The 26,500-nt window shown below is 36.2% G+C and overlaps 1 protein-coding gene across 3 annotated transcripts in view; it reads left to right on the top strand.

Annotated features, from left to right (window-relative positions):
* The window catches only part of TMEM260 (transmembrane protein 260), a 326,427-nt gene that overhangs the window by 279,003 nt on the left and 20,924 nt on the right, over nucleotides 1-26,500 (top strand). For all 3 annotated transcript variants that reach the window (XR_004431595.1, XM_033187933.1, XM_033187934.1), the window contains 8 exons: nucleotides 6,414-6,591; nucleotides 8,165-8,278; nucleotides 11,706-11,885; nucleotides 14,545-14,585; nucleotides 18,247-18,330; nucleotides 19,493-19,607; nucleotides 20,910-21,079; nucleotides 23,884-24,055. Coding sequence is in view for 2 of the 3 variants with exons in the window: in XM_033187933.1 (XP_033043824.1) it covers nucleotides 6,414-6,591; nucleotides 8,165-8,278; nucleotides 11,706-11,885; nucleotides 14,545-14,585; nucleotides 18,247-18,330; nucleotides 19,493-19,607; nucleotides 20,910-21,079; nucleotides 23,884-24,055 (1,054 nt within the window). In the remaining variant the exon portion in view is untranslated. The remainder of the gene's footprint in view (nucleotides 1-6,413; nucleotides 6,592-8,164; nucleotides 8,279-11,705; nucleotides 11,886-14,544; nucleotides 14,586-18,246; nucleotides 18,331-19,492; nucleotides 19,608-20,909; nucleotides 21,080-23,883; nucleotides 24,056-26,500) is intronic.

The raw sequence follows: 26,500 nt of genomic DNA, 5'->3' as shown, positions 1-26,500 counted from the left end.
CATGATGAGGGGCTTATATTATGTTTTCTCATTAAAGGAGAGGTCATTAAAGTGTTGGAGTCAGAAAGGTGTGAAGTCAGATATGTTTTGAATCTCTTACTCTGTTGGCAATGGCGGGCATAGGCCTGGAGGTGGCTTACCACGTTGTTGGATTGGTTTGAGTCTGAGGTGATGATAATAGCTAACATGGAATGGTGGTGGTATGGATGGAAGGAAGATGAGCTTTAAAAATTACTATGAAATGAAATTGGCAGGATGTGTTATTTTTGACAGAGAGAGAGAGAGAGAGAGAGAGGAAAAAGAAGCTTTGATGATCACTACCAGGTATCTTAACTTAAATAACTATGTAGATAATGAAGGTCACTAAGATAGAGAATGCAGGAGTAGGAAATCATTTTTAGAAAAGAGAATGAGAAATTAATTTTGTACATGTTGACACTGAGGTTCTATGGGGCATCCAGAGTTGGACTGGCATTGGGGTGTACCATAGTTGGTTGGAGATATTTAAGTCCGACAGTACAGGAGAGTGCAGTGCTGGGAACAGATCTGTTTTTTTCAGTTTGTGGTTAGCAGTTGAAATCAAGATAGTGGATAAAGTTACTCTAGCCACCTAGAGTGTGTAGAGTGAGAAAAGCAGTTGTCTGAGAATGAAATCTGGGGAAATAACCAGCTTTAAAGAAATTAATGGAAAAAGAGGAGACACTCAGAAAACACACACACACACACACACACACACACACACACACAAAAGGAAGATCCAGAGCCATAAAAGGAAAACCAGGGGGATATGCAGTCCTAGACATCAACTCAGTAAAGTGTGTCGAGGGGAGTGGTCATCAACAGGGATCACAACAACACAGCAGAGAGGTCCAGAAAGCCTGTTGTCACTGGGGACCTCAGCAAGAGCAATTTCAATAGAAGGCTACAGTGAGAAGAGAGGTAGAGGCCGCAGATGTGGACATGTGAGGCTGATACTGAGCCTAGCTCTTACCCTGAAGTGTGTCTTCATGAAATCATCCCTGATGCCAACCTGCTTTGTAGTCATTTATCTTTGTCTCACTAAGGTGAAATGAAGCATGCTCAGATAATGCATAGGAAATATGACTTGAGCAATATAATGAGACTGTCTTCTTACAGAATCAGTGAATTAACTGAAGACTTGCAAAGTCTTATCATCCTTATCACTACTGGCATCATCCTTTGATGTGTCAGCACAAATCACAGACATGACTTGCTGTGTCCTGACATGGGGGTCACAGGTCCTTAGTATCATGCCTGTGAAGCCATGACAGTGGGCCACAGACCTTATTTCTATGTTGCTCTCAGCCTGCAGACTTACTAGTGCACATGTACCAACTACTGGCAGACTTTCAGGACAGATACTTAGTTTATTGAAAATCTTAGTATTTTGAGAATAGCTTTCTAAAACTCTGTTCCATCATTGGCTGCTTTCAACAGTAGAGTCTAATCTTGTTTAACTGGCCTGTTCCATCCACTAACAATTTGATGTTCCCTTCTCCAACCTACTTTTTACTCCCTGGTATGACTTTAGCTTTCATTTCACTCATTTCATTGATGGCTCACACTGTCTCTTTACTTCCTTTTCTATTCAGTCTAGGCCCCATGATTCATTACTTTAACTCTCCTTCTTGTCCTTCTGTCCTTTTGCCCTTCTGTCCCTCTGACCTAGTAAAGCCCCAAAGGATGGCTCCATCCAGCTTCTCCAGGATAAAACGTATTTTATTTTATTATCATAATAAAGCCTGGCTCAGGCTCCTGCAGACCTATCCATAGCCATGTGTACTGACGCTGCTGCTTCATCTCCACAGTTGCTGTAGTCTTCAAACTCAGCTGAGCATTAATTGCTACCTACAAAGCCTTGTGTGTATCCCTCTTGAGCTGTGGAATTTTTCCATAACAGATGTTTCAAGTTATTTCAACCTCTTAATCTACTAGTTTGTATATGTTACATGGCAAGTAACAGTTGATTGATTCTGAGTCTCAGCATAAAGTAAACTTAAAATTTTTTTTGGTATTAACAGAGGAGTCTTATTATATATATAGCTCTGATAAACTGGCTCATGATCCTCAGTCTGTTTTCGTTGCTGCATAACTGGATAAGGTGTGAAGGAAAAACAAAAACAAACAAAAAACCTCCTGATTTGGAAGACTTAGCTGAACCTATCTGTGGAAACAGAATCAATTAAACATGTATGTGTTACTTGGACTAAATACAACATAAACCCATACAAAATGGTAGTTCAAGCATCTCAAGTTTTTTAGAGAATGTTAGAATCTATTGTCTAAATTGTCTGTCATCCTCTTTGGAAAAATCCAAAGTCATTGGGTCTTAGAAATTATTTGGATAATTTTTCTTCCAAAATGAAAAGAGATGATGATTAGTCAGATGCACTAGATAATTTGGTCAACATTTAAATAAGCAGTAAATAGCCTACATATTAACTGTCATAAAGTAAACTTTTAAAGGCAGTGTGTTGAAATATGTGCATTTTAAGGAGCATTCAGAGTTTGACTTATAAAATCCTATTGAAATCAAAGAAATTCATACAGGCTTACCCTGTCTAGATTATTGTACGAAAACATGAATACTGGGTCCTCTAAAACATTTCACTTTCTATATATCCTATATATGGATGTACACATGACTTTCTGCTCCTAGAGGCGTGCTTCCTCTCTTCTGTTTTGTACAAGACTAGGAGAACAGGAGCGTTTTATTTTCAGAATTTCTTCACACTTTTCCTTGAAAAAATAATGGGAAGTATACTAAAGAGGGAAGATAGTATGTTTCAGTCAGGGTTCTTGGTTGCAAGCAGGTGACTCTGGCTGTGGTTAGCTGAAAAGAAACATAGTAAAAGGAAGTTGGGAAGAACTCTACAATTCAATAATAAAAAGACAATCCAATTTAAGAAATGAGCAAAGGATCTGAATAGATATTTCTTTAAGGGAGATACACAAATGGCCAATAAACACAGAAAAAGATGCTTAGCAGCATTAGCCATTAGGAAAATGGAAATCCAAACTTCAGTGAGATGCCACTTCACACCGACTAGGGTGGCTAGAATTAAACTAGATAGTAAGTGCCCACTAGGATGTGGAAACATCAGACCCTCATATGCTGCTGTTGGGAAACAAGCAAATTGAAAGATCCACTACGCTTTTGTGTGCCGTACATTAGGACTACAAGGCAAATTCCTGTAGACTTAGTTTGATTTCTGAGCAAGTTCATCCGATGCTAAAAAGGTTGAGATTTTAGATTTGATTCCCATTGCTGATTTCATAATCAGTTACCTTGTCTTCTACTATTTGACTTAGCGGTCTCACAAATTATTTCTCTAATGCCAAGGAAAATCAGGTGAAAGAGTACATGGATTATTTATTGCAAAACCATCTTGACCTTAGTGGAGAAACAGAGAGAGAGAATTCAGATTATAGACCTTGCTGATACGGAATTAGTCTTCAGTAAAATACTCATTTACCTAACTTTGTGTAACAATCTAAGGTAACTAGATAAATGTCATTATTGAAGTCAAAATTTTTACCTTACATTCTTCAATTTTTAAAACCTTATGAAATACTTGAAAAGACAGTTAATGTAGTTCATAATTCTAATCCCGCCTCAGCCTACCAAGTAGGTGGGACTACAGGTGCCCGCCACCATGCCCGGCTAATTTTTTTGTATTTTTAGTAGAGACGGGGTTTCACCATGTTAGCCAGGATGGTCTCGATGTCTCGATCTCCTGACCTCGTGATCCGCCCGCCTTGGCCTCCCAAAGTGCCGGGATTACAGGCGTGAGCCACCGCACCCAGCCTAGGATGCCTTTCTGAGTGTAAGAATATGTGTTAAAAGTCATTGTAGATTAGTGAATGTTGAGTTTTCTTCCTGAGGATTCATTTATATCAGGATTTTATTCCGCTTTGCTTCAGGTAACACATTTCTGCAGGAATGCTGTAGAAATGATGCTGTATTCTTTTCACTGGAATAGATTGGGAAGCATATGATGTTTGTCCTGTTACTAATGCTGTTAATTTTGGTCACGTGATTAAGATTGTGTCTGACAGTTTTCACCACTGTAAAGTTACCATTTTTCCCTTGGTAATTCATCTATTCATAGGGTGGTACCTTGAGACTGTACATATTCTGCTACTCCAAAATTTTTACCCACTAGTTTTGGTATTTATTGATTATTATTAAGATGGCTGCCAAATGGTGGTTTCTAATTCCATCATTTGTTCTATAATTATTAGTTGGCTTTCTACGAAAGGCCAATGATGTCCTTCTCACCTACTTATTTACATCACTAAATTCATAGATTCTTAGGTATTAAGTGATTTATAAGCTATTACTATAATTATTTTTGATGCTTAAATTATCCCAGATTTGGCCAGTGGGAGCCTCTTTAAGCTGGCTCCTATGTCCTTCTGTCATGCCCCCATCATTCTTTGAGCACTTCTTGACTTTCCGGCACAAGATGTTTCAGACTAATTTTGTGCTAGAGCTACTCCAGCTCTAGTATCAGCCATTTCTCCAAGGATGCTAATTTCGGTTTTAAGTAGAGGAAGGAATCTTGTATCTTATGCTGACTTTCCCAATTAATATTGACATATGAAACATGGAAGTTCCTTTAAAAATGTTAGAAATACTTTAATTTGTTCTCTCGTTCACTAAGTTTCCTTTGTGTGTTTGGGGCTAGATACTTCCAATATACATGAAATTTAACTCCAATTCACGTTTCAAAAACAGTGTTAAAGTAATTGTTACAGACAAATACTATAGATGTACAGAATGGGCTGAAACCTAGGAATTGAAGAAACATTTGAGAAAGAAGTAGGATTTAAATAAATAGAAAGGAGCAAGGAGGACATTAGATTCAGGGATACAGAATGAGCAAAAGTATAGTACTAGGCATAGGCATGTCTTATTAGGAAGTTTTGATGAGCCTGACTAATGGGTGGAGAGAATAATGTTGATCATTAGTGAGTGAGTGGGAGCTAGTTTATTGGAAGCCTGGATTCCAGGCAGTCTGATTGAGAACTTATCCCTCGAGCAGTGGAGAGTCCTTAAGTTTTTGGGCTGGGTAGTCATAAAGAATATGTTTTAGGAAACTTGATATGATGTTATTATTGCAGAATAGATTGAAAACCAGAAGACAAATTAGGGAATTCTTAAAAATAATTAAGTGTAAGGCAGTAAAAATACAAATAGAAAGGAATGAGTAGACAGGAAAGTAATTTGGAAGGAAGAAATAGTAATGTGTTGAATCAGGATCACTGGAAGACTGGGAAGCTGAAAGAAATGGGAAACTGCTGATTTTTATAAGAGAAAGAAAACAAATAAATTGCAAACAGGAACTCAAAGAAAAAAGAGGTTTACTGATACTGAGATTTTTATGTAATCATTTAAAAATAATGATTGACTAAAAGCCATAGAACTACTCTGTAACTTTTTATACAAAAGAATATAGTTGAAAATTAATGATTTGGAGCTATAGAATATGGTAATTGTTAGACGCAGTAATGCTTGCTGAGTTTTCTAACACTATTAGAAATAGGCATTTCATAATCACTTTCATTTTCATAGTTTCAGATTTATAAGGAAATAGAAACTTGTTTTGGTTTGATATGCATTAGTAAATTCAACCACACTACCAGTCTCAAATCAAATCTCTGAACTGAGATCCAGATTCCCGATTATTTTGAATGGTGTGGGTTTTGTTGGCATTTGTGGGTGAGAAATTTGTTTTTAAGTGTAGCGTCTGATTCTTCTGGTGTTATTGAAGTTCACGTTCCTATCTTTAGAGAAAAAAATTAGTTTTAACTACAACTTTGTCTAAAGAAAAAACCCTCGCAAACTAAAAACTGCACTGTATAAGATATTGAAATCATCAAATATTGTGATCAAGACATTCTTTGGCATATGCTGAGAGATGAAAATAAAAGGTATACCTGGGTCCAAACATTGTACCTGAAGTGAGAATGCATTTTCCTGAATAAATATTTTTTCATTTCATTAATTTTTACAATCAAACATTTAGGTCTTAACTAGACCATCCTTCTTCATGGATAGAGCAAGAAAATGACACAGGTTTGTTCTCTCTCTAGCTACTATGTCTTCAGGTTTTCTGAACTGGCGTGAATTCTAGCAGTTACATCTGAGGACTGAACCTCATTCTAGCCATAGATTTGTTTATTTGTTCATTAATAAGTTAACATATGAACTTCCTAATTAAAATTTGTTGAAAGAAATTATTATATGAGGTAACGTATTAACCATATAATGTGGTGGAGTAGTGCTCGGTGACTGTCATAATTTCAGCTGGTACAGTTTACAAAAAGGAAAATAAAGTTAGTTCTTTTTGTTGGGAAAGAAGATTTCATGTTATCTGTGTTTGCAGGCTTTCTGGCTCATCTGCTGGAGGAATCCTTGCTGCGGGGGTGTTTTCATTTTCTCGTCTAACATGGCAGTGGTCCATTGCAGCAGAGGTTTTTAGCTTAAACAATCTGTTTGTGGGGCTGCTTATGGCTCTTACTGTACATTTTGAGGAAGCAGCAACTGCTAAGGAGAGATCAAAGGTAACCTATTTTGATCAAAGTGAAATCAGTTTTTGTTTTAATTTTTAGACAGATGTATTTCTTTTTAATGTTGGCTTAAATACCATTTATCTATTCCGATCACTGTCAGGATAATCTGGCATGTTGAGAGAGAAAATGATCTCAGTATTTTTTATTATGGATGGAACCACAATAGCCCTTATAAAACATGGCGCTTTTCTTCCTTCAGAGTTTAAAAGTTTTTTGGAGAGTGAGAGGATTATGAAATCCCCTGTGTCCTGTGGGAAAGATAGGCTTGTTGGTTAATTCACCATCATTTATTTGTGTATGTTATCAGAAAGTGCCAAGTTCTAGACTGGCCCCCTTAAATTAGGATACATTGACTCACTCTCTAATTGCCAAAAAATGTCGAATTTGTAATTTACTTAACTAAAAGAAAAGTATCAAATGTAAACCATGAAGTAGTTCAGAAGAAATTACAATGAATTTTAAGGTAAACACTATCATCAGAATCACTTGACATGTGAAAGAACCCTATCTTCTAAGAACCTACAGTGTATACACTGAGGAATGCTAAATCATCTTAGTATAGGCAGCTTTGTGTTGTTAAAGAGTGTAGAAACAAAAGAACATCATGGTTTATATGTGGTTTTCTGTGATGCTATTAGAGGGGGCTTTTTTGGCTTAAAAAATGTCTGATTATATGAAAATATTCAACAGACTTTTTTTAAAGAGTGAGAAGGCACACTGTTCAGGTTCAGGTATAGGGACAACTGCAGTGGGGTTTTGTAGTAGGGGAAAGAAATCAGGCTCAACTCCAAACAGGAAAAGTGGGAATTTATAGCCAAGGAGCAGGGTGGGAGTCAGTGAATGGAAAATTACTGAGAGGAAACATCAGGGTAAAGTGACTGAATTCTTGCTGAAAGCAAGCCAGGGTGATCAGACATCACCTAGGGAATGGTAGTGGATGAAGAACTTGATCAGATATTGAGGATGAGGGTTCTGGCTAAACTGACTAGACAGGATTGATGCTAAAACTGGACAATGCAGAGATGAACATGGAAACTCAGAAGTCAGGGCCTAATTGGGAAGAGTTTAGAGGAGTCTGACTTGAGTTTGGTCAAAGGAGAGAATCTTTGCCAATTATGAAACTAACACATGTTGAAAAAACTGAAAAACACTACCCAGAGATAACCAGGTTCCTAAACAAAACAGGCTGTATTTCATTTGCTTAATAGGAGAAAAAACAATTGCTGAATTTCAATTATAGATTTTACTTGAATAGGCATTACACAATATGTTACTACTATTACAGCTTACCTGTTTATCATACAGGATTTTCTGAAAGTTGGTTTGAAAACAGTTATTTAAGATCAAACTGCAATTATTTGATGAACATGGAAAATATTAACAAAAATAATAGTAACAAATATTAGTGATTATTAAAAAAAAGTATAACTGCTTGCATCTTAGAGGTTGATTTTAACCTAACTTAGGATACAAATCCTTGGTTTTAATATAAAAATGGGTTTTTATTATTGTTTTTAGAGTGTTAGGTGAATTTTTTACTTAATTTTTTAAAATTTATTTTCAGATAGCTAAAATTGGTGCTTTCTGCTGTGGCCTTAGCTTATGTAACCAGCACACAATAATACTCTATGTTTTGTGCATAATACCTTGGATTCTCTTTCAACTTTTAAAAAAGAAGGTAGGTTTTTGAGTTTTGTAAAAATAAAAATGTACAATATTTTACTTAGGTTTTATATAACATTTTTATCATGAGAAAATTTCAGACTTTAATTTTTCTTGGGTTTCGTGTAAAGCATAAATAACCCTAGGGCCTAACAATATTGACTGAAAAAAATAGGATTTACAAAAATTATGCGGTATTGATTGCAGTGGCATCTGGCCTGTTCCATAATTTTGTGACTGATTCTGAATAGCATCTCGATGAAAGTAGGCTGAAAGGACTTAAAGCAACAGTATAAAATTTTCTTAATTATCGTTTTATACATTCTAAGACACAGAGTGGTGTGCCATCATACTTCATTTATTTAACTGTGTGCCGAGTCCTTGCCCTGTGCCATATGCTTGCTCCACGTGCTGAAGAGTCAGCTCTCAACAAAACAGACATCACTGCTATTGTGAACTAAATAATAAAATCTCTGGTAACAGTGTTGTCTTCTCAAAATTGAGTCCCTGGATTTAAAAAGGATTTATTGTTATTTCTTCTCTGAAAGAAAAAAAAAAGATTGTTAATTAAAATGGCAATATAAAGCAACATAGGAAAATTACTTCATTAGGCAATGAGAGATTTAGGTACCCAGAGGTTAAAATAGTCTATATACAAAGTCAGCACTAGAGTCTTTTTACCTTAGTTTGTTTGTGTACAAACTCAGCTTTACTTATCCTTTTATTATTTGTTCATTATACCCAGCTATAATCAAAATTACAGTAGAAAACATATAAAACAAATAAAATTATTATCTAGAGATAGGGAAATAATTATACCAAAGCTTTAGATAGCTTTATTTACTGTACTTGAACACATTAGCTTCTTAACAGTAAAGCAAAAAGGGTAACATGGGGGTTATAAAATTTTTATGATGTGATTAAAAAGTAAGTAAAAGGGGCTGGGTGCGGTGGCTCACGCCTGTAATCTTAGCACTTTGGGAGGTCAAGGCAGGCGGATTGCCTGAGCTCAGGAGTTCGAGACCAGTCTGGGCAACATGGTGAAACTCTGTCTCTACTAAAAATACAAAAAAAAAAAGTAGCCAGGCGTAGCAGTGTGCGCCCGTAGTCCCAGTTACTTGGGAGGCTGAGGCAGGAGAATCACTTGAACCCAAGAGGCGGAGGTTGCAGTGAGCCGATTTCGCGCCACTGCACTCCAGCCTGGGTGCCAGAGCAAGACTCTGTCTCCAAAAAATAAAAATAAATAAATAAATAAAATGAGTAAAAGGGAAACATAGCAGTTGACAGGAAAGAACTTTTCGTTGGCACTGAATTTTGTGAAGTCAATCATGCAGGTCCTTATGTAAAGCTTATTAAATGGCATAACAAGCAGTATCTTTAACAGTGGTTTTGTAGTGTATATAGTAAGTTCTTTATATGGCCTTTTATTATATATGCTTGATTAAAAATGGAGATATGAAATATAACTCAGTGAATCTTTTCTGTGGAATACAAGAAAGAGGTCCAAATATTTCTCTTGTGAATCAGTGGGAGTGGATGGATACATCTCCCTCTAGTATCAGTCATCTTAGCCAGGCTTCTAACCTAAACAGACATCAAGGGGTGCATTCTCAGCACATATTTCATGTTAGTTGATTGAAAGGAGAGACATGTACTTTCTGTAAAACATGGAGGATTCAGGGTTGATAATTTTGGAGCCTGGACTAAGGGCCTGTTTTCCCTGTACTGAGGTAAGCTACCAGAGAGTGATGAAATTGTGAGAACTGTGACTCTTTATTTCCCATTAGTTAAAAAGCAGAGGCTAGAAAATAAGGCCTACCAATGAAGTAACAGGGTAGTTGGATCTCACTGTGAGGTGATTTGAGACAGAGCAGAAAGTCCTGAGTCAGTTGGTTTCAACCCTGGCTGCTTACTTATCTGAGAAACTTTTTAAAAGTTCGTGTTTGTTTGTGTGTATATATACACAGATGTACCTATGTATATAGTAATGTAGGTACATATGTGTATGTGTATCTATATGTACATATATACATGGGGTGTGTGTGTGTGTATATATTTATTTATTTATTTATGCTAAAACTTGATTCTACCCCAAAATAATTCTGATATAAATGATCTGGGGTGAGGCCCAGACATCAGTATTTTTAAGAAGTTCCCCAGGTGATTTTAATGTGCAGTTAGGATTAGGAACCACTTATTCCCCAACTCTGCAATAGCTCTCATGCAGTTGTCTCCCTGTTTATTTTTCACACAAAAGGAAAATTCTGTAGCAACTCATCTTACCATTCTAAATTCAACTTTATAATATGCAGAAACTGTGCAAAAATAAGCATTTACTTTCTTTAAAACTAATTTTAAGAATAGCAAAGGCATGTTGTTAGATTCGTTATTTCTTACACTACTTTCATGCCATCATTTTTTTGCATCTCATTACTGCTATAGAAATCTCAAATGAAATCAGTACTGTAATAAAACACTTCATTTTCAATTACGAATGTTTATTTGAAAATGCTAATGTAAATCAACTGCTGGTTCTACCTCTGGTGAATGTGAACCTTGATTCTTATATTCATTCTCACATATGAATTTCTCTTTTTTGTAAAGGAAAAATTGGCAATTTCCAAATACGATATTTGTGAGAGACCACCTCTCCCAGTTACAAAAGTAAGCAGTATTTGAATCTTGGTTCAGATACACAGGAATTGATTGAATATACCAGAATTCATGTTCTTTTGGATTTAATATTTGTAAAACTTTGCCAGTATTGTCCTTTAAGAAAAGTATTTTACAAATGAGAAATATGTTTTCCCAAATAAGGTATATGAAGCAGCATTTTTATAACAACTAATTTTCTTTAATTAGGGGAAATTTATTATAAATTGAGGGGGAAAAAAGGCATTTGAGTGAGCTTGGAGTTTATATAAAAGCTAGTTTCATTTATGCCAGACATTTCTGTGAAATGTTCAAAACCCTTGTTGAAAGAATTGTCAACGTATAATCATAATAATATATATAGTTGAAGTCTACTCCTAATGATGATAACGAAGTGAATTGGTCTGTGAATTGTGTTTTGGGCATATTCAGAATCAGCCAGACAACACATAATCACTTCCAAGCAGGTTATCTTAGCTGTGCAATGCTGCTTGTCATGACATGGTTTTAAATGTAAGTGATGCAGTAAACATTATACTCATGAGCCTTTGCTAATATTATTTGCTTCACTCAGCTTTCACCTGCCATGCAAAGGAGTTGAGGCTGATGCAATTTTCTAGTAATCCATAGTAATCAGAAGGTTTAACATAGTATTCTGTGGTGACTTAATATAAATTGGGAGATCAGCTCTGAGTAAACATATTTGATGTTTTCCTTGATATGTTCTTGAAGTTCCAGGATGAATCTACTAAGATAAACATTGTTTTACCACCCGATGTGCTCTGATGCAGGAACTCTCCCTGGGCTCTTTGTTGAAGTTGAGCCTGTACTTCTCTGCTGGTTTGCTGCCCTATATCCACCTTCCCATCTCATCTTACCTTAATCACGCCCGGTGGACCTGGGGAGACCAGACAACACTGCAAGGATTTTTGACACATTTTCTCAGGGAAGAATATGGAACCTTCAGCCTGGTAAATTCAGATTTAAAGCCCTTCTAAGGAAACAGGTGGCAAAACTTCAGTGTTTTGCCTGGGCCTTGATTAAAAAAACAGTATTTATCAATGACAGTGGATCAAATTTTTATTTTGGTTATTTATGTAACAAACTTGCCCCTTGGAATAGGGCCTTTGATATATGTTAGAGAAAAGTTGGAATCACTTAATTTAACATCATGTAGTTGTATATCCTGAATATACTTTTTAGGATAGCAATCATTAAAAAGTCTTCCACCTACAGTTGAAGAATTTCAGTCTTGTTAGCAGTGAGTCACTATGGGCACTTGATCTGTAAATAAAACTATTTGGAAAAGATCGAAGGAAAAAAAATCCTCAATTTAAAAAATTTTCTTTGACCAAACCACTTCTTATTGTTTATTTTTTAACATATTTCATGAACAGTGTTTATGTTAGTATCTAGTTTTTAAAACTCAAGACATATCTGTAAATACTTCATAAGATATGAGTTCACTAAATGGAAACAGTGTGCTGCAAAGAAGTTCAAAAGGCCTTGCTTTTCCTAAGACATATTAAGGGAACACACTAAACATAGTCACAGTAAAGATAATCTGAAAAATGAAAGGATAAGCAGAAGATTTTTTGTTTTCATATAGACAATTATATCAGGTTTTTCTTTCTTGGTTTGTCCTTTTGTGTCCTACTTAAGAAGGCAAGTCTCAGAAGAGTATGTAGTATATAATACCACTTATACAAAACTCTAAACCATGCGAAAACTAAACAATCTATTGTTCAAGGGTACATACAAAAGTAGTAGAACTACTTTTTTATATTTATAAAAAATAGGGAAATAACACCAAATTGAAGGTAGTAGTTATTGCTGTGGGATAAGGAAGAAAAAGTCTTTGAGGGCTTTGTGAGATATCTTATGATCTTGATGAGGTTTTGTTTCTTAAATGAATGATGGATCTGTAGATTTTTAAAAAGCTCTTTGACCCTTAAAGATGTATTATATATGTTTTTTGTGTGTAGGAGATGTTTCATAATAAAATAGATTAATAAAAAGGAAAAATATTAATTATTTTGACTGAGAGAATTTGATACTTTACATTTATATTCTGCTTTACTTATTTTGGTTATTCCATAAAAATATTGTCTGAAGACCATTCTAGATTTGAAATTTATATAATTCATACATAATTGTGAAATTATAGATGAACAGGTTATAATGAATTTTAATCAAAGTGCTCATAAAGAGCTTGAGGAAAGTCTATCATGGAAGTATAAAAAGGTTATTAATTTATTAACATGTAAATCATTTTTGCTGGAATAGTTCAACTGATTTCTAACCAATTATTGTTTCTTTTCTTTCTTTTCTTTTTTTTTTTTTTTTGTCTTTGTTTTTTGAGACAGAGTCTCAGTCTGTCGCCCAGGCTGGAGTGCAGTGGTGCGATCTCAGCTCACTGCAACCTCCACCTCCTGGGTTCAAGTGATTATCCTGCCTCAGCTTCCTGAGTAGCTGGGATTATAGATGCGTACCACCCTGCCCGGCTAATTTTTTGTATTTTTAGTAGAGACGGGGTTTCACCATGTTGGCCAGGCTGGTCTCGAACTCCTGACCTCGTGATCCACCCACCTCGACCTCCCAAAGTGCTGGGATTACAGGTGTGAGCCACCGTGCCCAGCCTGCCAATTATTACTTCTAAAATTCTTCCTAAAAGATGTCCAAATTAGTTTTCACTGACTTCTCTTTAAAAATTCAGTAAGACTCTGAACTAAAGACTTTGAGTGAAGAGAAACGATACATTGTATATTTAAAACCTGTATCTTTTAGACAAACACACAGCCAAAAAGCATATGAAAAAGTGCTCAATATCACTGATCGTTAGAGAAATGAAAGTTGGAACCACAGTGAAATACCATCTCACACAAGTCAGAATGGTTATTATATGAAAAAGTCAAAAAACATACTGGTGAGGTTTTGGAGAAAAGAGAATGCTTATACACTGCTGGTGGGAGTGTAAATTAGTTCAACTATTGTGGAAAGCAATGTGGCGATTTCTGAAAGAACTTGAAACAGAATTACCATTCAACCCAGCAATCCCATTATTGGCCATATATCCAAAGGAATATAAATTGTTCTACTATAAAGATACATACACACATATGTTCATCACAACACTATTCACAATAGAAAAGACATAGAATCAACCTAAATGCCCATCAACAGTAGACTGGATTTTTTAAAATGTGGTACATATACACCATGGAATACTACACAGCCATAAAAAAGGAATGAGTTAATGTCCTAAGTGAACTAATGCAGGAACAGAGCACCAAATACCACATGTTCTCATTTATAAGTGGGAGCTAAACATTGAGTACACATGGACATGTGTACTTGAGGGCAGACGGTAGGAGGAGGGAATGGATCAAAAAAACTACCTATTGGGTACTAATGCTTATTACCTGGGTGATGAAATCATCTGTACACCAAACCCCCTTGACATGCAACTTACCTATGTTATAAACCTGCACAAGTACCCCGGAACCTAAAATAAAAAAAATTTTTTTTAAGAAAACCCATATCTTTTAAGTCAAGATTGTTAAAATACAATAGCCTAATAAAGCTTCAGTTTAATGCTTATGCAAATAAATGTTGGTCTTTTGTGTTTAGGCCAAATCTGAAATAGGATCCAGTATGTCTGAAATATTGCTGTGAGTATGAAATATTTGAAACTATTTTAAAATGAATTCTCTATTAGTTCCTTTAAGTGATTTTAGGGATTTCTGAGTTCATCTCTTTGTAACAAAGTATGTCTGAGAAGTAGTTTTTACCTCTACAGTTGACAGTTGTTTGTATTTACAGTTGTGCCTCGGTATCCATGGGGTATTGGTTACAGGAACTCCTGAGGATGTAAAAATCCATGGGTGCTCAAGTCCTGATATAAAATGGCATAATATTTGTATATAACCTGTGTACATCCTCTTGTATACTGTAAATCATCTCTAGATTACTTATCATACCTAGTACAATGTCAATGTTGTGTAAATAGTTGTTATGCTGTATTGTCTAGGGAATTATGACAAGAAAAACATCTGTATATGTTTGTACAGACAGTTTTTTCCCCCAATTTTTTTGATTTAAGGTTAGTTGAACCCACGGAGGCAGAACCCATGGAGGCAGAGGGCCGACTGTGCTCTCAAATATTTTTAGCACCTCCTTCAATAAGATAGAGCTTAAAATGAGCAATAAACACAACGGTGAATATTAGAATACTATATAGAGTATTTATAGAATGAAAATGTTTCAACCTTCAATTGAACAACTGTTTTCTTGTTATTTTGGTTTTTAGTATTTCAGAGCTTAATTTATGTAATGTCTCCTATGACTTCCTTAGGCTATCCTTGCCATAAGCTCTATCTTTGGCTTCCATATTTTTAACATCCAACCTTATTAGAGCTGGCTTAAGCAAATATATTTTCATCTATATTATTTAACAGTGTTCTTTGAAAACTGGGTTAATATTTGCTTTAAAACCTACAGATTAAGACAAGTGGAAAGATATCCATACCAACCTGATACAAAATTTTGGAAGAAAATAGGTTTCTACAACACTGAAGTGATGTCCTAACTAATTACTAATTTGGAACTCTTGGGGCTGTTTGAAAAAAAACTGCGAGGAGAATATTTCAACTTTATACGTGAGGCAGTTTATGAGTTCTCACAATTTCGGTGTAATTTACTTACTAGCTTGCTTTCTTCCAGCCATCCTTCCTTCCTTTCTGTTTAAACGACTTCTTTTTTCTACTTCAAAAAAGGTACATAATCTTTATAGAAAACTTAGAAAATACAGGTAAGCAAATATAAGAAAATTAAAACTACCTATAAATCCAACATGCAGAGATAACCACTATTATTAATCTGTTAATATTTTGGACTATATTTTTCTAATATTTTTAAGATTTTTGTTTCTTTTTAAATGTAGGATCATAGTAAACATACTGTTTCATTAGCCTGCTGTTTTCTACTTTACATTATATCTTGGAAATATCTCCCTGCCATCAGTTACTTTTACATAACCTTTTGATGGTTCTCACCATTGATTTTAAATATTTCTTTTTATGTGTGAGACTTTTGTGCCTTTCTCATTTTCACTGGGGGAATGTAACAAGAAGCTCAGTTTTCTTTTCAAAAATAAAGATGGCACTAGGTGCAGTGGCTCATGCCTGTAATCCCAGCACTTTGGGAAGCCAAAGTGGGAGGATCGCTTGAGCACAGGAGTTTGAGACCAGCCTGGGCAACATAGTGAGACCTTGTCTCTGCAAAAAAAAAAAAATGTTTTTTGAGATGGAGTCTTGCCCTGTCACCCAGGCTGGAGTGCAGTGGTGAGATCTCTGCTCACTGCAACTTCCGCCTCCCAGGTTCAAGCGATCCTCCCACCTCAGCCTCCTGAGTAGCTGGGATTACAGGTACATGCTACCACACCCAGCTAATTTTTGTATTTTTAGTAGAGACAGGGTCTCGCTATGTTGGCCAGACTGGTCTCAAACTCCTGGCCTCAAGTGATCCACCTGCCTTGGCCTCCCAAAGTGCTGGGATTACAGGAGTGAGCTAACACAACCAGCCTACAAAACATTAAAAAAAAAAAAAAAAATTAGACAGGCGTGGTGGCATGCACCTGTAGTCGCAGCTACTCAGGAGGCTGAGGTGAGAGGATCACTTGAGCCCAGGAGGTCGAGGCTGCAGTGAGTCCTCATCATATCATGCCACTGTACTCCAGCCTGGGCAACAGAGTGAGACCCTGTCTCAATAAATAAATAAATAAAATAAAGATAAAGACAGTCATATGTCATATCAGTGTCTCTGAGCTTTCATTTTATTCTGCTTTGCTCCATGCAGGACTCACTGCCTGCTCTTTTCTATCTACCTTCCAGAGATTGTTATAGCATTAAGGATAGCTGTTATATTTTGCCTTAGCAAACCCTACATGAACTCCAAAGAACGCTAGAGAGTAATCCTAGACCATATGTCTAACTTTTATTAGTTGCACATAAAAGTCATCTGTTGAGACCCTTAACGGCCTCCTTCACATTAAAATAATAGCAGGCTGTATACCCAGAAAAAAGGCTTGACAAAAGTGATGACCACTCACACCCACACTTTTGTGTGGACCAAGTCGTCATGCAGAATGAAGGCATAATCTTAGCACTCCCTGAATGAGAATTTCTAGTCTTTAATTGTTTCAGGTGGGCAGGAATGTTGAAAAAGGCAACTGATAATTAACTCGTGAGAAAATCCTTCAAAATGATAGAAGCTAATCATCAATCATCTACCCTTTTCCAGTCAAGCAAATTAAATTTTTTCACCATGCATATCTCTAAATTGCAATCCTGTACAAGGAAATTATTGAATCTAACCTTAGGCAGTGACCATCTTTTAGCGCTTACACTTAAGCAATAGATCTCCAAGAATTAATTTTGAGACTGACTTCATTCCTTTTGAAGAATGGTTTGAAATGGGCCTCATGCTGGAATCAATTTTTCAAGTGTATTTGAAAATGAGTAAGGACGTCTTCTCATAGTAGATGAGTCTTCATTAGTAAAATACACATTGTATGGTTTCCATAATTATGGTATCACATTTTCTCCAGTAAAATTGCTGGTAGGGAGAAGAAAGTTATTTGAAATGATGTGTAGAGTCATTTCTTTTTTAAAAATTGGAGACAGCTAGAGCAGAAGCTATTTTAGAACTCACATAATAACTGAAAATGCATATGAGTTAATGGAAAAATTTAGTTTATTTATAGGAAAAAGAATAATATATTTCTCTGAGATTGCTTAAATGTTTTTTGAACCAAAACAAATGATATGGAAAACAAGGAAACCATTTAAGGAAAAAGATAACCCACAAAAGAATGGCTGGGAATTCTCTCTCATGGCCTTTATTTTCTTCATATTAGATCTCCAGAAAGCTATTTGAATTAATTTTGTTATTAGTTGCAAAATCACTAGAGGCCATGTCTACACTGCCAACAGAAAAAAGTTCAGAAATTCATTTCAAACAGCTTCCTATCAAACCAGTCGCGGATATTCTATGCAGTATACCAATATCAAAAATACAGAAAAATTATTTGTTCTGATTCTATTCCAAATTATGGAAATTGGTAACCAAATGTTACCATTGGAAAACATCTTGGAACTAGTTAACTCTTTCTATTGCACTTTTTCTTCCAACTTTAGAAGATACAATTTGAAAATCTGACCCAAGCCCTTATGATGGTTCAGTGTGTAATCAAATGTATCCTACAAGGAATATTTTACTTGGAATTAATGAAATTTGTTTCCTGCCAACAATAAGTTAGGTTGTTTTTTGCAGTTCTCAAGTAACAAATATGAGGACCGAACTCTCATTCAACATCCAAGCCCTTGCAGTTTGTGCAAATATATGTTTAGCAAGAAAGTAAGTAATACAATTCCTTTTCCTGTTATTTTTCTATGTTCGTGAATTGAATTAATGTTTTCAGTATGTCACTGTAGAACATTGCCAGTATTATTTTATACTCCAAATAAATGACTCTCCTAGCTATTAAGATAAATATGTATTGCTTTCTTACTTTTATTCTGATTCTAAATCAATGATTTCAAGAAATTGAGCATTATATTACTGTCTAAGTAGGCAGTCATTTGATGTCTTAAACTTCAGGTTTGATTCCTTACTCTGCCATAACTGATTATTATTGCTGATTTTAAAAAGAAGCTATTATTTAAATTCCTCTGATGATAAAAGTAATCCCTGATGACAAAAGAAACTCTGGAAAATGCAGCACTGTAAATCTCCATTAATTTATTCATTTATGATCTAGTCTGTTGAATGTATGTATTTGTATATAAATATATATTTGTACATGTATCTATAGTTTTGTTTACTTGACACAAACATTTTATTGTGAACATTTTTTCATACTATAAAGATACTTAAAATCATTTAAATGTCTATGTAATAGAACATCCTATGACCACAGGAGAATTAATTTAACTGTTCTTCTATTGAGAACTCTGTAGATTGCTTCCACTTTTTCCACTATTATAAGTAATACCAAAACATTTTTATGGATTAATCTTTATTTACATTTCTGGTTATTGCTTAAAGATTTATGCCTGCATGACAAATAACTGAGTCAATGATTATTAATATTTTTAAGGCTCCTAGTAAAAATATTATCAAATTAACTTTTCTGAAGGATTATACTAACATATATTGTCATACCACTGCATTCACACCAACATTGAGATTTGTCGTTCTTAAATCTTTATTATTTCAAGCATAAAAATATTTGTATTTTGCCTATATTTGATCACTTCTGAAATTTGACAAAATTAGTAGTTTGCATTTCTTCTGTGAATGTTAGCTTTATATTCTTTACTGTGTAGTCCCAAGTTGTAGTTCGAGTTTGTTACTATATTGTGGTTGTTTCAACTCAGATTTTAAAAACCGAGATCTCTCTTTGCTTCTAGTTAAAAATGGAAAGTTTTTATAGATCTAATAGTTTAAAGTCCTGTGATATTATATTTGACATTCATGTATATAAATATTTTAGACATATTTTTATTATTTTTTGTAGGGACCGACAGAATCCATCATTAGTATGGCTTTTTACTGGGATGTTTTGCATTTATTCATTGTTCTTTGCTTGGAGAGCAAATTTAGATATTTCAAAACCACTTTTCATGGGTGTGGTAAGTTTTACTTAGATACATCCTTTGACCAGAAAGTTTGTGAAGAATGTACAAGTTTGCATTTCATAAATCTTGTAGAAGAGCAAATTACTTAAGGAATAGTTAAAATTTTATATACATTTTTATAAATCAAAGTTAAATTATTGAGCCAATACAGCTAAGGCCTCTTTTTAGGATAAAAAGAATGCATTGTTTCATTAACACAGTTGTTAAATAGAAAAATGAATGTAAAGTAGATTTAAGTCAGTCATTGTATGTGTGTGTGCTTGCAAATATAGGTACAACTGCATTTCTCCTGGAATTTTTTTAATAGCAAAAGAAATATGAATTATAATTGAGGGCACTTAACAACATATATCCTTATTTCTTACCTACCCAGTCCGAGGCCTAGGCTAAAGAGCAACTGTGTTTCTGTTTTCTTTGGCAGCAGTCTCTGAGATTAGAGTATTTCTTCTACTTATAATAGAATCTCTGCAAATGTCAATAGCTCTTTTTTGACAGCTGAAACTGAGTGGTCTGTGTGTGTGTGTGTTTAGGAAGCCTAATAAATAATACCCTACTTGATCACCTGAGTTCTGAATCAATTGAGAAACAAGGTAACACAGTACAATGGGTGGGAGAATCACTTTTAATCTGATAATACTGAAATTGGAAAAGGTGGCTTATATCTGTAGCCAAGGGGGCTTCCTCTTCCAGCATCCCAGAATAGACAGATTTACCCACTAGTCATAGGCAGTACTGTGGAGGTCAAGCCTCTTCTCATGTCTCCCCCACCCAACTCGTGCCACAGAGATAGACTCTGGACCTGGACAGGTGCTTGCTGTGGGTAGCTCACTTCCAGGAGAAAGTGAGAGGAAAAGAAAGGATGCTGCAGGTCCAGTCCCAGCTCCCAAACTCCCCAGTTGGATAAGTCCTTACATCCTACAGAAAGAAATACGTGAGGGGTCAGAGAGAGGCCAGGACAGTGGAGCTTCTCCCTGTGGAAGGAAGCATCAGGAGGAAAGCAAAAGCATTCTCTGACTCCTTCAGCCTGTGTATTACTGGAGTTCAAGACGAAGGCCACAGTATTGAAATGAATGTGTGGATCGAAAAAGGGAGATGCACCTGTCAAACTGGGAAGGAAGAATATTTGAAAATAGGAAAATGAAATGACCTGGGCTTAGATTGGGGAACGCAGTTAACAAAACCTGAATGACAACAGGCACACACAACTAAATGCAGGCAGTATATTTTAAAAATATATAAGTAGCTGACAGCATAAACTAGTCAACTGGACCTATTGATTGCTTGTCTCTTTCACAGGTGGAACGATTCTGGATGCAGAGCAATGCAGTAGTGGCCGTCCTCGCTGGCATTGGTTTGACTGCAGTTGTGTCTGAGACTAACAGAGTACTGAATAGCAATGGGCTTCAGTGTCTGGAATGGCTTTCTGCAACTCTTTTTGTAGTCTACCAAATATATTCTAATTACAGGTAACACATGGTTGTTTTATGAAAAGTAGCTGTCAAGCCAGAGATACCTGAATATTTAGATTCTAACACTTGATTTCATTTTTAACTTCTACTGGTTGTCAGGACTTAAAGTGAGACAGCTTGGTTGAATGCAGTAGTTCTTTAGCTTTTAGGGTTGTTAAGCCTCCTGAACCAGCATCTTAGTATGGGTGATGTATGGTTTCAGGCCATTGCAAACAAGAGTTTAAGTGGTGCATGTAGACTACTTGTATCTTTTTCTCTAAAGAACCCAAGAGATACTTTTAGAATCCCTAGTATAGGTAAAATTCCATGACCTAAAATACCACTTAGATGGAGAGTAAAATGATTTAGGGTTTTTTGTATACCCTAAAATAATTCACTTTATGCTTCCCTTTATGTCCAGTTTACTCTGTAGTAGTAAATATTAATGTTTTTTGGCGGGGAGACAAGGTCTTATTCTGTCCCCTAGGCTGGAATACAGTGGCATGATCGTAGCTTACTACATACAGCCTTGAACTCCTGGGCTCAAGCAGTCCTCTGCCTCAGCCTCCTCAGTAGCTGGGACTATGGACACATGCCACCATTATCATGCCTTTTTTCTTTCTTTCTTTTTTTTTTTTTTTTTTTTTTGTAGAGACAAGGTCTCACTATGTTGCCTAGGCTGGTCCTGAACTCCTGGTCTCAAGCAAGCCTCCCTCTTCAGCCTCCCAAAGTGCTGGAATTACAGGTGTGAGCTACTACACCAGCCTTAATTATTTTTAAATTAAGTTCTAAAGTTTCTTAACTCATATATTATTACTATTATATGTATTTTTCCAAATCTGTTTAATAACCATTATAATAAGAATCTCAGTCTAACATAAAGATGTCTAAGTCTTAGACTATAGTTCATTTATTTCCAGCAATATCAAGTACACATTATGGAACTGGAAGAGAGAGTCCCTTGGAATTTTGCTATAGTGAGATTTAACTGGTATTATTTTAAAGGATTAAATTTTCTCTTTTAACTTTAAAAACCAATGTTCTTACCATTATCTTATTACTGGGTATATACCCAAAGGAATATAAATCATTCTACCATAAAGACACATGCATGCAAATGTTTATTGCAGTGCTATTCACAGTAACAAAGACATGGAATCAACCTAAATGCTCATCAGTGGCAGATTGGAAAAAGAAAAAGTGGTCCATATATACCATGGAATACTATGCAGCCATAAAAAGAATGAGATCATGTCCTTTTTAGGAACATGAATGGAGCTGGAGGCCATTATCCTTGGCAAATTAACACAGGAACAGAAAACCTAATACTGCGTCTTCTCACTTATAAGTGGGAGCTGAACGATGAGAACTCATGGATACAAAGATGGGGAACAACAGACACTGGGGCCTACTTGAGAATGGAGGCTGGGAGGAGGAAGAGGATCAGAAAAAATAACTATTGTGTACCAGGCTTAGTACCTGGATGACGAAATAATCTGTACAACAAACCCTGTGACATGAATTTACCTGTATAACAAATAGCAAACCCACACATGTACCCCTGAACCTAAAATAAAAGTTAAAGAAAAACACACAACATTGTTCTTTATAATACTGGGGTAGAGCTGGTGTTAGGAAGGCCACCAGGAGGCCTTGAGAGAAGGGGCTGCATGTCCTGGACACAACATCGCTAGTTCAAGCAGGTGCACCAAGCTCACAGTGTGTTTCCCAGCCTTTTCTTATCCCAGTCATCTCCTGGCTCAGGCCATTAGGGCAGTCCAGGTTCGACACCAGACATGTTTGCATAGGCTAGGTGTTTTTATCTTGTTTTGATTTTTTTCATTTGCCCCAGGGGGAATGGAATACGTAGCACCTTTGCTAGATGGCAAAATGTGCCTCATCACTCTGCAACATAGGGAATCAGGTAGGAAACAGTAATTTTTACATCAATTACAAAGGCAGGGATAATATTCTGTTCCTACAGGTGTTCCTTTGCTTTGTGATACTAACCCAGGTATTCAACTTGAGGCTGTGTTTCTCAGCTCCGTCAAATGTAATGGGCCTGATAACAACAGAAAGGGCATTGCTTGTCTCATTTTTTGATACTAATTACTGTTTTGTTGTCTTTTTCTTTTTTCATAGAATGCTCTTAGAACTCATGCCAGTTTTTCTTTGAAGTTAGAAAGTTCACTTCATTCTTGAAAAGGATGAAGTTATTGGCAATAGCAAATAATGCCAGGAGAGAAGTAAACAACTCAGGAAACTCTTCCTCCCCTTGCTTCTCATTGGTCTTATCCCCTAGCGATTTCTTGATCTCCAAAGGCGGAGAGGAACACAGGAGGGGAGAAGTGGAAAGGATCAACCTCTGCATGCAAGAAAATCATACAAATGTCATACAAGTTCAAGTCAGAAATGGGCAGATTTCCTTTTGCATTTCTGAAAGTTCCTTTGAGTAAATGGAGTTAACATAAACTTGCCTTAAATTCCAAGTGGAATCAGAAATCTTAATTTCTAAAAATAAAATTGGATTGCACTTAGGGGAAAAAAGGACCTGTTCTCGTGTACTGATTCCCTCTTTGTGGAAGTGATTATAAACTCCGGAAGTAAGCAGTAGACTGATTTTTTTTTTTTCAATTGCACAATTAGCTGCTGCTTATCAGACGATAATATTCTTTCTTCAGATATATTTATTATTTTAGAATATATTGAAACACTAAATGTTTATTGTATGGTGGAAAAGAATGGCATAGAAAATAAGCCTAGTCTTGTTAAAACTGTAGCAAAGTGTTGCTATTTTAATTTTTTTGGACCCTTTTATTTAGCATTTGTGACCAAAGGACCAACTATGTGATTGATAAATTCGCAAAGAACCTTCTCACCTCTATGCCTCATGATGCAATTATCTTACTGAGAGGAGATTTGCCAGGAAATTCTCTCCGTTACATGCATTACTGTGAGGGGTTGAGGCCTGACATTTCATTAGTGGATCAGGAAGTAAGTATATGAAACATATACTTAGAATATAGCAATGACTTAAAAACGTGTTTTGGAAAAAACATCTTTTTTAAAATGGTGGGTACTGTTTTCATGATCACTGTTAGGTAGAATATATATGACATTTTACATGTTAGGTAGAATATATATGAGCATACTTGTTTTTTTATTTTAACTAATAGCATAAGTCACACTAGTTGCTTCTCGTTTATTTAAACTGAATGTTTTAAGAATTAATGTGTTTCGGCCGGGCGCGGTGGCTCAAGCCTGTAATCCCAGCACTTTGGGAGGCCGAGACGGGCGGATCACGAGGTCAGGAGATCGAGACCATCCTGGCTAACACGGTGAAACCCCGTCTCTGCTAAAAACTACAAAAAACTAGCCGGGTGAAGTGGCGGCGCCTGTAGTCCCAGCTACTCAGGAGGCTGAGGCAGGAGAACGGCGTGAACCCGGGAGGCGGAGCTTGCAGTGAGCTGAGATCCGGCCACAGCACTCCAGCCTGGGTGACAGAGCGAGACTCCGTCTCTAAAAAAAAAAAAAAAAAAAGAATTAATGTGTTTCATGTTAGATTCATAATATTTTAGGTCTCTCGTTCATGTGACAAACCATAAAAGTGTTCGTTGTATTGTAAATCTTTTTTTTTTTTTTTTTTTTTTTTTTTGAGGCGGAGTCTCGCTCTGTCGCCTGGACTGGAGTGCAGTGGCCGGATCTCAGCTCACTGCAAGCTCCGTCTCCCAGGTTTACGCCATTCTCCTGCCTCAGCCTCCTGAGTAGCTGGGACTACAGGCGCCCGCCACCTCGCCCGGCTAGTTTTTGTATTTTTAGTAGAGACGGGGTTTCACCGTGTTAGCCAGGATGGTCTCGATCTCCTGACCTCGTGATCCGCCCGTCTCGGCCTCCCAAAGTGCTGGGATTACAGGCTTGAGCCACCGCGCCCGGCCCTGTAAATCTATTTTTAAATTGTTATTTTACATTCAGGCCGGGCGCAGTGACTCACGCCTGTAATCCCAGCACTTTGGGAGGCCGAGGCGGACAGATCATGAGGTCAGGAGATCAAGACCATGCTGGCTAACACGGTGAAACCCCGTCTCTACTAAAAATACAAAAAATTAGCTGGGCATGGTGGCACACGCCTGTAGTCCCAGCTACTCAGGAGGCTGAAGCAGGAGAATGGTGTGAACCTGGGAGGCGGACCTTGCAGTGAGCCAAGATTGCTCCACTCCACTCCAGCCTAGGCGACAGAGTGAGACTCAGTCTCAAAAAAAAAAAAAAAAATTGTTATTTTACATTCAGGTAACTCAGCCATTCGAATTTACCTTGCCCATTGGTCCAGGGATTAAAATAAATTATATTGAATATGAAATAAATCATACTGTAGGTAAGTAAACATTTCACTCAAAATAGAAATTTTTAACCATAATTACGCTGTAGAATTTTTATATAAACTTTGTTAATGCTATGACAAAAATACATTAAAAGAGGACTTGCAAAAATTTTGAGGGCTATGAAAACATTTTTTTTTTCATTGAAGAACTATTTAAACTGTAAAAGATTTTTTATTTAAGCCATAGATTCGTAAAAGGGAAGAAGTCTGTCTCTGGTGTTTTTAGAGCAGTCATTAGGAAAAGAGAAATTCTTAATCTTAAAAGAATAATATGATGAATTCAATTGAACAAATTATTAGGCATAGTATTTAATGCATTTTGTTGAATGAATGAATAATTATAATTTTTGGAGAAAACTTTGAACAGGTTCGTAAATATACAGTTTTACATTTTAATAAGCAATTGCATTTATATCATAGATGCCGATTGATTAATTTGATCTGCAGTCAAGTTTCTGACAAAAGCTAGGTTATTTGTTAATAACATGGTTCCACACTATGATTTTAAACACTGTTTAGGATGTCAGCTACTGTAGTTGAGAAGCATGGATTAGAAAGTGAATTAGACCTAAACTCAAGTCCTCATTCTGTCACTTCCTGGATGTGTGACTTGGGGCTAATGATTTTTCCTCTCAGAGCTTCTGTTTCCTTATTTATGAAATGTAAGTCATCATTATATAAGTTAGGATGCATTTGAATGCAAGAAACAGAATATCTGACTTAAATTACTGAGTTTTTAGCCTCACATGATGAGCAGTCTGGAGATAGGTGATGTTAGGATTGATAATATGAGCAGTTCAGGGACGTCAGTTTCTGAGGCAGCTTTTCTGCCATTCTCTTGACTTTTCCCTCCCAGTCACAGGATGGATGCCCAGTTCCAAACATCACAACCTAAAACAAAGCACAGTGCTTCTTCTGGGTATCTCCCTCTCTCTTTCCATTTATTGGGAATAACATGTGCCCCAGAAGTCCCTCAGCAGACCTCCACTCAGGCCCCACTGACCAATACTGAGGCATATACTCACACCTCAACTGCTTATTAGCGAAGGAGAACGACTAGA

This window comes from Trachypithecus francoisi, unplaced genomic scaffold, assembly GCF_009764315.1.
Source record: "Trachypithecus francoisi isolate TF-2019V2 unplaced genomic scaffold, Tfra_2.0 Lachesis_group3, whole genome shotgun sequence".
Lineage (NCBI taxonomy): Eukaryota > Metazoa > Chordata > Mammalia > Primates > Cercopithecidae > Trachypithecus > Trachypithecus francoisi.
This window is presented reverse-complemented; position numbering and strand designations above follow the sequence as displayed.